The sequence below is a fragment of the Thunnus albacares genome, chromosome 23, assembly GCF_914725855.1.
Source record: "Thunnus albacares chromosome 23, fThuAlb1.1, whole genome shotgun sequence".
Taxonomy (NCBI): Eukaryota; Metazoa; Chordata; class Actinopteri; order Scombriformes; family Scombridae; genus Thunnus; species Thunnus albacares.
In genome coordinates this window covers 10,588,579-10,601,244 of record NC_058128.1, presented here as the reverse complement: position 1 = coordinate 10,601,244, position 12,666 = coordinate 10,588,579, and the positions used below count along the sequence as shown (strand labels likewise).

General features: G+C 40.6%; 1 protein-coding gene across 1 annotated transcript in view; it reads left to right on the top strand.

The window, feature by feature from the left end:
• Window positions 1-7,338: 7,338 nt before the first annotated feature.
• LOC122974779 (voltage-dependent calcium channel subunit alpha-2/delta-1-like) overlaps window positions 7,339-12,666 on the top strand; it is a 103,662-nt gene continuing 98,334 nt past the window's right edge. Inside the window, exon 1 of the mRNA XM_044342713.1 lies at window positions 7,339-7,653. Coding sequence (XP_044198648.1) covers window positions 7,565-7,653 — 89 coding nt within the window. The 5' untranslated portion in view covers window positions 7,339-7,564. The remainder of the gene's footprint in view (window positions 7,654-12,666) is intronic.

The window sequence follows — 12,666 nt, the reverse complement described above, 5'->3', positions numbered from 1 at the left end:
GCAAGGTTTGAAAGCGTATGACCTGGGTCACTGCAAGATTTAAAGGTTTGTAAAAATGAAACTTCTTGCTGGGACTCCTTCAGAAGCTGGGCCAGCTAGCAACAGCAGAAGCAGCAGCTCCAGCAATCACATGCATTTTCTTCAGGAAATGCAAATATTATAGATATATATGTGAATTTCACCAGTTTTTAACTATTTTATGCATTGGAACATTCAAGTTGCAAAAATGTTTTAATTTTTTTGATTTACCACATATACAGTACCAGTCAAAAGTTCACACATTAGGAATAACCCACTTTTAAGAATAAGTTTAGTGTCATGTAACTCAGTTCCTCTGAGTGCTTTGCTTTGGAAATAGGGATAGCATCTTCTGCTTGCTGTTAAATGGTGATCAAGACACACTAACTCATTAAGTGAGGTCTGATGATGACTAATTTTGGGACTTTTCATTGTGGTTGATGCTCTGGTGTAATTATAATCTTTTTATGAACACCTGTTGCAGATACCATAAATGGCTTTAGTAGCTGCATGGACCTCAGTGGGCGGCATTGAGTCTCAACCGTACTTTAAAATAGAGAAAAACATTTTAAATATAGAAGAGCACTGAGGTCTTGCCACAAGCTATATTCAGAAAGTTGTCACAGCCACATTGCATTAGGTGTGGAGAGACTGAATTGTTCACATTTGAATCTCTGAACTACTGTACAAGGGTAAGATAACATAGTATTTTACTTTGATTCATCACTGTCATCCATCCTAAATGTCACTTTTTTGAAATTCTGTGTCCAATTTTGAGATAAAACATCTAAATAACATACAGTTATGTATTATTTCTGTGGATTATGCCCTTAGAGAATGAAGAGATGTTAAGTGTTGAAGGACACCACTTGGTTGACTTCTCATGTGCTTCTTGTTGAAAACACTCACATTTTGATCAAAGGATGCTAGGTTCTCCCTGCCAGATCCTGCTCTGTTGTCTACATTATACCCTGTCTGTCTCCCCCTCTCTTTTTATGTTTCCTGTGTTGTTCCTTTCATATTCATCCTCTCCATCCCTCTTCTCCATAACTCCCCCTCTGTTCTCTCCCTCTCTCTTTCTGATAGATCCCTCAGATCCTTCACATCTAAAGATGTGTTTGTTCCCCTCTTTTGCCTTCAAAGATGTGGCCTGCGTCAGACAGGGGCTTGGAAGCGTGCTGCTGTCGCCCCGTGTCTGTGATTCACTGAGCAGTGAGGCTAATCAAAACGACAGAGATTTTGCGAGGCCACATCAGGCGACGTTGCCGGATGCATCCGCTTATCCAAGGTCAGAGCAGGGTTGCACACCCATCAAACATGGCTTGGTCTCCAAAGAGGAGTGGTCAACATTCAATTGAAGGGTCACACAGAAATTTGTGTCTTTGCCTCTTGTTGTAGAAAGGATTAGTACTGGATACGAAATGTGATTAAATGTGGCCTACCATTTATGCCAAAGTTGATCACTATTGATTTTGATGATTCCCCAACTTTTCATATAGCACAGGTATACATTTGGGATTGAAATTTCTCAACAACTATTGAATGGTGTGCCATGAAATGTGGTAGATACATTTATGTCCCCTCAGGGTGAATTGTAAAAACCTTGGCAAACGTTAGCATGCTAAATCAATAAACTAAGATGGTGAACATTGTAAATACTATGCCTGCTAATGTTAACATGTTAGCATTATCATTGCAAGTATGTTAGCAGATCCTTAACCTTAGCATTTGAGCATTTTAGCATGGCTGTAGACTCTTAGTCTTGTTGTGTTACCTTTAACTTTTGGTTTGTAAAAACACTCATGTTAAGGTAGCGGCATACTGATCTTGAAATTTCATGTATACTCTGTGATAAATTACATGTACTGAGCCATTTGACATCCTAACACAATTACAAAGAGACCTGTTAGATCCACAACAGGAGAGTAAAAACCATCTGGACTTTGATTTAATGGCCAGAGCTTTTTCTGTTGGATTAAATTTGTTCTCTTGCTTTAAAATGGACATCTGTAAAAGTCCAGATGTCCAGATGATCTACAGATAGGGATGTGCTGTCACTAACTGACTAATGTCAGTGTCATCATATTAGATGAAGCTGGAGTCCAGGAACATAAATGTGAATTAGGTAAGACAGCCTACCCTTAGGTAAGAGCTAAGGTAGAAAGTATATTTGATACAGAAACATTAAGAACAGGATAAGACATTAAGAGCCAGACCCACCTGTTACTCTATGTGACCGATTACTGCTGTACATGCAGTTAAAGGAAAGGCCATATTGTGCATTTTGTCACCATTCACTCCATATGCAAAAACCTAATTTTGTCAAAAGGAAACAAGATTTTGTAAGTTAAAAAAATCAAACAGGACAGCTAAGACCCTTCATGTCCAATCACCTCGGATCCCCCCTGAGCCAACTTCCTGTCACTGGATGCCTCAAGGCCCTCCTTTGCTGGGTCATAACTTCTCCTCCTGACAGAATAGCTTTCACTTATAGTAATGTGATCAGTCAGTGCACAGAGGGGACTGAGGCTGCCCCTGTCCTGAGTGAGACATCATATCACACACACTCGCCATCACTTCTCTTTCACTGAGTCAACAAGGCACAACCATGCCAGCAGTCACCAAGGCGGAGACTATGGTGCAAAAAAAACAGACATGTTTTGTTTTGTGGTGACCCACAAAAGCTTTGTGTCAGGTCTGATGGTGATCAATCAAAGATGTAGATGTAGATGTCCAACAGCGACTGAGAATTTACAAAGATACAGACATGAACAATGTACCTTAAAGCTGTTTTAAAACCAACACAATTTCCTGAAATCCAGCTGAAGTGTATCTGTATCACATTCAAGTCCCTTGCAAGATGTTTTTTTCATCTTCCATCATGTTCTATCTTTCCTCATAACAGTTGGATCTGACACTGAAGAGTGCACTGGTGTCCATGTACGTGGAGATAAAACACATGTCCCATCATCACTGCCAAGAAGACACTGTGCTGGAGAGATGCTGATTAAACTTTAAACTTGGAAATCATTTGTTGCCAGGGTAACACACTCACCCAGAAGAATTAATAAATGAATTGTGCTTGGCAGCCTGTGGGGGGAATGTAAGATTTTTACATGGATGTAGTTTCTTGTAATTTTTCCTCTTTAGTGAAGTCTCAGCGGTATATATATCGATTTGTTTGTCTTACAAGATACTGAAAAATATGAGCAGATATGACAGTGACATTTTAGCTTTTCAGGCAGGAGTCAGATTTGACAGATGCTTCATCATATTGTATCATGTCATGTGACTTGGACTGCTCTCTGAATCCTTACAATCCACATTTTTCCACTTATGTCAGCATTGAGAAAAGTAGTCACAGCCATTAAAAAAACCCAAAGATGATCATAGATGCAGGTTCAGAAAACACTGTGTCTCCTTTACTTGACTTTAAAGTGTAATTTGATGTGAAAAGGCCATGGGTGCATTTAAATGTAACTTGAATGAAATGCAAAGGCTTTTGCCCTGCATATGTGTTTTAATGAGCTGTTTAATTTTTAGAAAATTAAACCTTATTATAGGCACTACTTCATCTCTGCTCTCGGGTAAAAGATGAGAGTTTGGGAGAGGTGGTTGGAACTGATTATTAATAACTTAATGGATGAAGTTAACCCTGCAAAGGATGGAGTTATAATATCTCAAAGGGAAATCAATGAAAAGTGATAAAATATTTTTTTTGGAATCGATTGGGAAAACAACAGCCCTGTGGCTCGACTGTGAGGAGACGGCGTGGAGACAGCGAAGGGGTTGCTAGGCGACGGCAGCTGGGCAATTCCCTGGACAGGTGGGTGGGGTCGGGAGCTGGTGATAGAGGCCACACCTGCTGTCTGCCAGGCACACACGCACATGAGCACACACACTTACGCACACACACACACACACACATTTCTAATTCACTCAGAAACACAACCTTTACATCAAGCCCCTTGTCACTGTCTTTTACACTCACACTTGCACTCTCAGTTTTACCTCTTTTACTGCTCTTTTCTGGAAACATGACCTCAAGCTGGCTGTACTTTTGTGGTCAACAGGTTAAAACGCAACCTTTACACAAGGTTGGATATAAAATGCCCAATGAAAAATATTTTATCCGCAACAGTGTCCATATGTAGCCAGTTTTTATCCAGTTAAAAGGTTTTGTTATTCAGTTTAGACTTGTTAAATATGCTGGCTGAAACAGGCAGCAGATACAGGGTAACATTAACATTTATTGGAATTGTGTTTCTGGCCATCGGATGATTGTTTGCTCAAAATTCACTCTCCTTTTATTGAGCTCTCTTTGCTCTCCACTGACTCCTGAGGTGCTGGGCAGGTAGTGTACAGTTCAGAGCTATTCTGATTTGCTTTTTAGCAAATGTTAGCACGCTAAATCAATAAACTAAGATGGTGAACATTGTAAATACTATGCCTGCTAATGTTAGCATCTTAGCATTATCATTGCAAGTATGTTAGCAGAGCCTTAACCTTAGCATTTGAGCATTTTAGCATGGCTGTAGACTCTTAGTCTTGTTGCGTTACCTTTAACTTTTGGTTTGTAAAAACACTCATGTTAAGGTAGCAGTATACTGATCTTGAAATTTCATGTCTTCTCTGTGATAAATTACATGTACTGAACCATTTGACATCCTAACACAATTACAAAGAGACCCGTTAGATCCACAACAGGAGAGTAGAAACCATCTGGACTTTGATTTAATGACCAGAGCCTTTTTTCTGTTGGATTAAATTTGTTCTCTTGCTTTAAAATGGACATCTGTAAAAGTCCAGATGTCCAGATGATCTACAGATAGGGATGTGCTGTCACTAACTGACTGATGTCAGTGTCATCATATTAGATGAAGCTGGAGTCCAGGAACATAATAGATACGGAGTAACATTAACATTTATTGGAATTGTGTTTCTGGCCATTGGACGATTGTTAGCTCAAAATTCACTCTCCTTTTATTGAGCTCTCTTTGCTCTCCACTGACTCTTGAGTAAGGCTAAATATCTGGCTCTTACTATGTTCGTCGTCTAGTTGCTAACTTTGTTTGTCTGCTGTTAGGTGCTGGGCAGGTAGTGTACAGTTCAGAGCTATTCTGCTAGAAACTGCTGCTTTTGGAAAGGACATTGATGAGAGCTGTGAGAGGGGATCAAAACAGTGAAGTTGTGGGCCATTGATCCAAAACAAACAATGAGCTAAAAGACACTGAAACGCTCCATAGACCTGAGGGGAACTGCAGGGTTTGGTGATAATTGTCTGTGGTTTTGTCACTACGAGTGACTCATGTCATATTACACACAGTCATTTCATTCATTTTTGACACAAAAAATATTGATTATAGCAGCTTTAAGGATAAAATTACACAAAACAACACAGTCTGTCACTAATCTGATCATTTATAGGAGGAGGATGTATTTAGTCAAACTGAATTAGCTGTTTTTGAAAGGCCTTTGTAAAACAAACTAATCCTAGTGAAAATCCCATATAATCCTATTTAAGAGAGTGTTGCGTTTGCTCGCCTGTTCAAAAACAGAAGCAGCATGAAGGATTGGTGTTGGATTTTTGGATGTGGCAACACATGGTGCTTTTTGTGTTTTTTCCTCCTTTTTCATCTCAGAAAATGACTTCAGAATTCATAATCATATAAAATAGGCTGGTGGCATGTTTCCATTTATTGACTGATAATTTCCTGACTGTTATGTTCTTTTGTATATGTATATTATACAAATACAAACCATCTCTCCTCTTTCTTCCTGGCTGACACTCTCACCTAACCTGCCTTGCTCTGTAAATACACTCCTCTCCCCCACCTGCGAGCGTGCCCTCCCTGCCTGGCAAGAGGTCCCAGAGGAGCAGCTTTTATATGAGTTATTGTGAAACCTGAGTGGGGGAACATGAAGGGCTATCTATTTGTGTGATTCAAATAATAGCAGGTGAGCAAGACTCTGCCTTGTTTGTGTGCCATGACTCTCTACAGCAGCCATAGTGAACTCACATGCATGCACAAATCCATACACACACACACACACACACACACCAACAATAGACACAAATGTAGCTCTGAAATAATATATTTAGGGTTCCATAATATGTGAGGAGCTCTGAGGAAATTAATCAGAGATTAGTTTTGTATCTGACAAAGGGCTTTGGAGAGAAACTCATTAGAAAGTACAGTATATTCTTCTGGTATTTACCTTTCTGGTTCTCCCAGCAAAGGGAAATGTCACTTCATATTAAGTTTGCCACAGCCCTTGCAGCAAGTGGAATTTATTATCACATTTCTGCATAAGCGGATGCACTGCGCTGTTGCAAATTAAATGAAGGCTATTAATGATATACATAATAAAGCAGAGAACCTTTATTAGATGTGAATTGTGAGGTGTTTTTTTTTTCCTTGCTGTTTCGCTGAATCTGACAGTAGTCAGGTTGAAAACAAGCTTTCAGCAACACATGTGACCAGAAGCAAGCAAAGTTATCCTCATCTGCACACATCCCACCTGTCTTGTGGTGCATCCTTGTTATCAAGGATGCAGAGGAGGCAGAACAAAGCCCATCAAAAGTCAGATTTGGCAGGTTTAATATTGCAGACTTGAGCTCATTTTAGGATCACATACGTTTTTAGGTGACACATTTAAAGCAAGAAATACCAATCTTGGGGATGCATTCTAATTTATTCAAAGGGAAAAAACATAAAATTCAACTTTTTGCCTTGTGATGATCAGATTGTCAGCTGGGGGTCAAGTTGATAGGAGAAGGTGGCTGCATGGTATTAAGCGTGTAAGACTGTAAGACATGTGAAATTGTTGCTGCGTGTGGTGAGTAGAGAGGACGCCTGGAAACCCATTTGTGCGTCAATAAGTTCACAAACACAAAAAAACACACACTGTAAAAAATGTCATTACCATTATTCACATTTAAAAATATCCATAATATATCATCTAGTGTCATATCATTTTTCTTAAAAAGTGAAGAAAAATTGCTCAACTTTTTCCCACTTTTGTTAGGTAATATTTGTCTAAATCTCTATATTAAAACAAACCATAATAGGCTGCTGTAGATCATCTCTTAAAAGACACTGAGAAAATGAAATGAATTTGTATGGCACATGTGAAGATCATCCAACTTTAACACACCTCCCCACTTTGTTTTACAGTTCGAGCCTCATTGCTAAACAACGGCTGGTGGACACTTTTTTGCAGTGTGTGGAGCGGCACCGCTCCGCCGGCCAAGCCGAAGATCTAAATGCGCCCTCCCCTTTCCTCCTTTTTTTGACACACGTCGTAGATCTAGCCTACCGTTGCATGAGACACACACTTCACGGTCACACACACTGCTGAACCAAAAAAAGCACACTCCTCAACTCCACCGGTGGGGGGGACATATATACCAGATGAGATTTGTTTCCAAACGCGCACCGATGGCGGTGTGAGGCGTTTGGCTGAGAAGTACGCACGGCGCTGTGGATTTGTGGATCCTTTTTCTTGTGCATTTTATCCCTGTCTGGATCCTGGTTTAGGGGAAATGGGCAAAGCTATGGATTACTCAGTCTGCCTACTTTTACTCCTGTCAACCATTTCGTCTGTGTCGACCGGATTTCCAACAGCGAAGATGTGAGTACAGCTTCAAAACAGCCTGTTGGTTTTTTAGAAAGTCTTGGATAATATATCGTGTAGCAGAAACAACAGCCTGACGTTTTATAGGCCTAGAGTTTATTATCCGGAGTGAATATTTATTTTCTGATCGTTGGAGCTGCAAAAATATATATTTTAAATACTACAAAACAAAAATATAATTAAATAATTAATCCTCAGGTTTATTCTATTCAATTTCAATTCGGTAAATTGCATTTGGTGGAACATAATCCCTGAAGCGTCTCAGCAGAACCAGAAAGCGCCTCTTGCCAAGTGATGATGATTGCACATTACTTCGGATACAACTTTACCGTGTGAAACACGATATTTAAAGCTACTGTCCATTTGTTGCCAGTTTGCAGCAGCGTGACATGTGGCGACCTGTCACATGAATCATCCCAGGATGGTAGACTGAATGTGTCTCAAGAGTTCCCAAACTTTTCAGTGTGTCTGAAACACCAAATCTGAGAGGATTTTGGCAAATAAATCTGATGTGTTTACTGTAACTGGGGAGATAACTATCAGAGCGGATAAACCTCTGATCAGATCTGTTCTGTCAAAATGAAATTATACTGTAGTGAACTCAAACTGCTATTTCTTATTTTGCTGAACATGTGGGACCCTTCAAAGACCCCCTGTGGCCAGACTGCTCTTAGTGTTTTAAGACTCAAACTCAAGAAAGCTAACAAGAAGGTTTCTCTGTAAGTTCACTGTCTTCATTTGGATTTATAATCACCTGCCTTGTCTGCCATGCAGGCCAGTAGCTCAAATTTGCTTTCATTGCAGTAATCTTCCCTCAAACTTCTGTAAGTCGAACTGAGCTAAAAAGTCTCTGCTCGCCCTGCAAGATGGTAACTTGGCTGATGAACTTATGTGATAATTGGAGGTATGGCTGGCTCAGTAGAGGTATCACACTCAGTGTCTAAATTTGACTCCCAGCTTCTATATTTGCAGTGCGACATTAATAGATGTAACAGACGATATGTCCACGGTCACAGCAATACTTAATTAAACATAAATATGTAGGTGTGCGAGCCTGTTGGGCTACTATGCTGTAACTCACACTTAATCAACAGGTTTAAGATATTCCAGATGGTTCTAACTGAGGCAGGACTACAGGATTTGGTTTTGAATGCAGCCCAAGTGCCGTCCCCCAGAGAGGTGGTGAGCCATGATGGCACTCAGCCTAATGGCCAAGCACAATGATGTCAGACTAGCAGAGTGGCCTGCCCACTCCCTATATTTCATGGGCACTAAGTGGATTGATCTGTGGGTTGTGTACATGATATTCACACAGGCTTGGTGAGCTGTAGACCCACTTTCACTGACACAGTTGACTGACTGAGTAGAATTGGCAAACTGGCAGGAGAAAAAAAAACATTAAAATTCACAACAAACTTGGCAAGAGATCTTTGTTTGAATGAAGAAAAGTTAATTTAATATAAAAGACAACGCCAGAATCAAACTAGTGAACACTCAGCTCAGTTATCTCACATAGTCTGTATTTTGACATCTACTTCCCAGCCTTCAGTAATGATGACAATTTCTTGCTCTGGAGGCACAGTTTAATACACATTCTGCAAAACCGAGCGAAAATGTCTCTCATTCTCACAGCTTTTAACTAAAGCCAGTCTCGGTGTACTCTTGTGATGATGGTGATTTTGAGTGACATGCTTCACGTTGATTCCTCAAGGTGAAAGTCACAGAGTGAAGCGGAGAAACTAGAAGGGCAGGGATGGAGAGACTGAAGCAGTGAGTTTTCCTCCAGGAAATTTAGAAATGTGGTTAACAAGATCTTAAGTAGCTCAACTTTATGTGACTAAAATCAGATGTTTGCATACAGTATGTGAACCCTGGAATTGTCATGTTGTTTCTTTCTTTCTTTCTTTCTTTCTTTCTTTCATTCTCACCTCCCTGTCTTCTGGCTTGGAGTGTGACTGTATCTCTGAGCTCCGTCTCTAACCTCACATGCCAGCATCTGTCTTCTTCAGATCTTCATGTCCCTTCTCTTCCTCTCATCCCTCCCTCCCTCCCTCCATCCCTCCATCCCTTCTCACTCTCTTTCTCATCACTCCCCCTCTCTGTCTTGTTCACACCCTGTCCATCTTCCTTTCGTCCGGCTCCCTATGTCTCTGTTTTTTCCATCCTCTCTTCTTCTCTTTGTAGCCCTGAAGGCAGATGATTAACATCATCGAATCTGAAATGCAAAGTCTGATGTCATAGACTGCGCCCCAGAGATCTCGGCGCCATGTAGCACTCTGAGAGATCAGGAGAGATAAAAAAAGAAACGATGGAGATGAGAGAAAAAGAGACATAAAGAAAATCCAGACTACTTGGCCTTGTTGATCCCATATGTCTACTGCGTGTGGTCACTTCGCTGCACGGATTCTGCGTGTGTACAGCTTCACAGCCAAAAACACAAGAGATGCGTAAATCTTTGTGTCACCAGTGTGCCAATGCATTGTGTTGAATCCAGCCATCCGATCCAAGATTTGATCATATGCTTCTTTCTGGCTTTTCGCCTCAGACATATTTGTCTCCATCCTCCCCTTTCCCACAATTTCTGTCACCATCCTCTCTGTTTCTCCCACTCTCACTTGCTTCTTTTTTTTTTTTTTTTTTTTTTAAGGCTAACTAGATTTCATGCTCAACCAGCTAAAGAGCCATGCTTCTCGTGTTTGCGGCCTCGTCTGTGGCGATCACTGGGCTTAATGTGAGGAGGCACTTCATCTGAACAGGGAGCAACATGGGCAGTTGTGAGGCAGGGATAATGTAAAGATGTATATAAATATGTTGGATATAGTACAGTAGGTTATTGAAGAATGGAGACTCTGGTCTAGACTTGCACATACAGGAAAAAACATTGACTTCAGATAACTGAATTTAAAACACACTTAAAGTGTGAATTTCTTTGAGATATTCTGTTCTCAGTGCTTGTTTTGAGAATTTATTTGGAATCAGGCACCATTTTTGTTGTTTAAAGTACTTTGTTGTGCTTTTTATGACTTTATTAGAGAGTTGACAGGAGTGAGATGACAGGAAATGAGGGGAGAGAGAGATTGGGAACGATGTACAGCAAAAGTCCCAAGCCAGACTCCAACCGTGAAGATCTAGATCAGCACCCCCTAAATCACCAGGGCACCTCAGGTTTAATTTTCTTGATCTTAGTTTAGTTTTGTACCACTATGTCTTGCATGATATCTTTATCTCTGTCTCTGGCTTGACACTCATCTCATCCCAGTTGCCTGACACTGACAGGGAGCGGTAATGAATATGGCTCAGTTCCCACACGAGGCCACTCATATGCATCTTATTTCCAAGTTGACTGTAAGAGGATACATCGTGGTGCAGACCACCTCCAGACCCCAGATGCTTTGACTTACTGCTACTGAACAGATCATTCATAAAATGTAATTTATTGCTATTCATAATAAATCTCTGCAATATAAAGATAGAGATGACAATCATGACTTTAATCTGTGATGCTGCAATCAGACAAATACTGGAGACATGATTTAGAAGTTGGCTTGCAGCACAGAGAAGTGGTTAACGCTGCTTTTACATCCACATTTGCTTTACGTCATCATGGTGCTGGAAGATTTGAACCAGAAAATGTGCCTGTATCCCTGGAAAATCACCCTGGCTACAGTTACAGTGCCCACCACGGTCGTTTTTTATTATATTTTTTGAAATTCTCGTTTGTTTTTGTCAATGATAAAGGCTCCAGGCCTTGACTTGATTGAATCACACAGGCTTTGACTCATCTCTTGCTTTGGGGAGAGACATATAAATTTAGACATTTTCATGTGATACAATTCGAGGAATAAAAAAAGAGTTTTTTTTAAAAAGCAGTTGATAAATTAGATTTTCCTTCAGCTTTTATTCCAGTGTCAAATCTAACTCGGAGTTAGACTCTGATAATACGATGTTTGAAGAGGATGAATCAAATGTAATGAGCAGATGGAGATGATCAGATCAGGGCTGTCTAGGGTTTCCTTGGCTGTGATTTGCACCTCTTAGCCACAAGGGAGCTGGTTGCTAGCAGGTATATTTCAGGAGGCATGCTCTTGTCAAGCAGCTGGCAGTCTATGTCTGTTACACACACACATGCAAGGGTGCAAGATTGGTGCCCATAGCTAATGTTTGGTCACTATTTTCACTTTATTTTCTTTCACCCTCTGTCACAGCTTTTCTTTATCTCTTTTCTCACACCTTTCCCTCTTTTTCTCACTTATTCTCGCTTATTTTCTCTCCTTCCGTTTCTCTTACTCTCTCTCCCACTCACTCCCCTCTGCCCCCCTCTTAACTTTTGGATATATTTAAGCAAGCAAGTCTTTAGGGAGGGGGCGTTGAATGTCCTGAGTCCTGACTTAGATGTAAGAAAAGACACAGGACAGAGGGGAGTAGAGTGGCAGTGGGCTTTCTATAAATCTCCCCATGTGCTCCCTCACAGAAATTTAGTGGACCCCCTGTGCTTATGTATGGCCTTTAATTGTTGCTTTAGTGTCTGGTTTAAGTTTCTCATCCGAAGTTCCCTTTGAGAAAAAGACATTTCCCCCTGCCCAAGTATGTGAAATGAAAATTGTGGAGTAAAGAAGGAACCCTGGTGCTGTTTAACTTCCTCACATCCTTTGCCACATGGAAATTCCCAAGAATTTTTCCATTGTACTGTTGCCCGGGAAACCTTGGGAATAGCTAACAGCTGTTTGGGTGGGAGCCCTGTACGGTACAGGAAGCACATCTGTATACCCTGATATAAAGCATGGGGAGGGTAGTTTTACAACTGTTTTGCAAATCGAGCATGTGCCACTCCTTTATTTTGAGGTTCATTTACTTACTGTCACAAGTATGTCTCAAAGAACATTTCAGAGAAAGAGTTAGTCAGTAAAGTAATGCAGTAAAACACAGGGAGGCAAAACAGAGCACAAAATACTGAACAGCAAGCAGTAGAGACATTAGAGTGCAGGATGTTGGAGGAATAAAGGTTGTGTG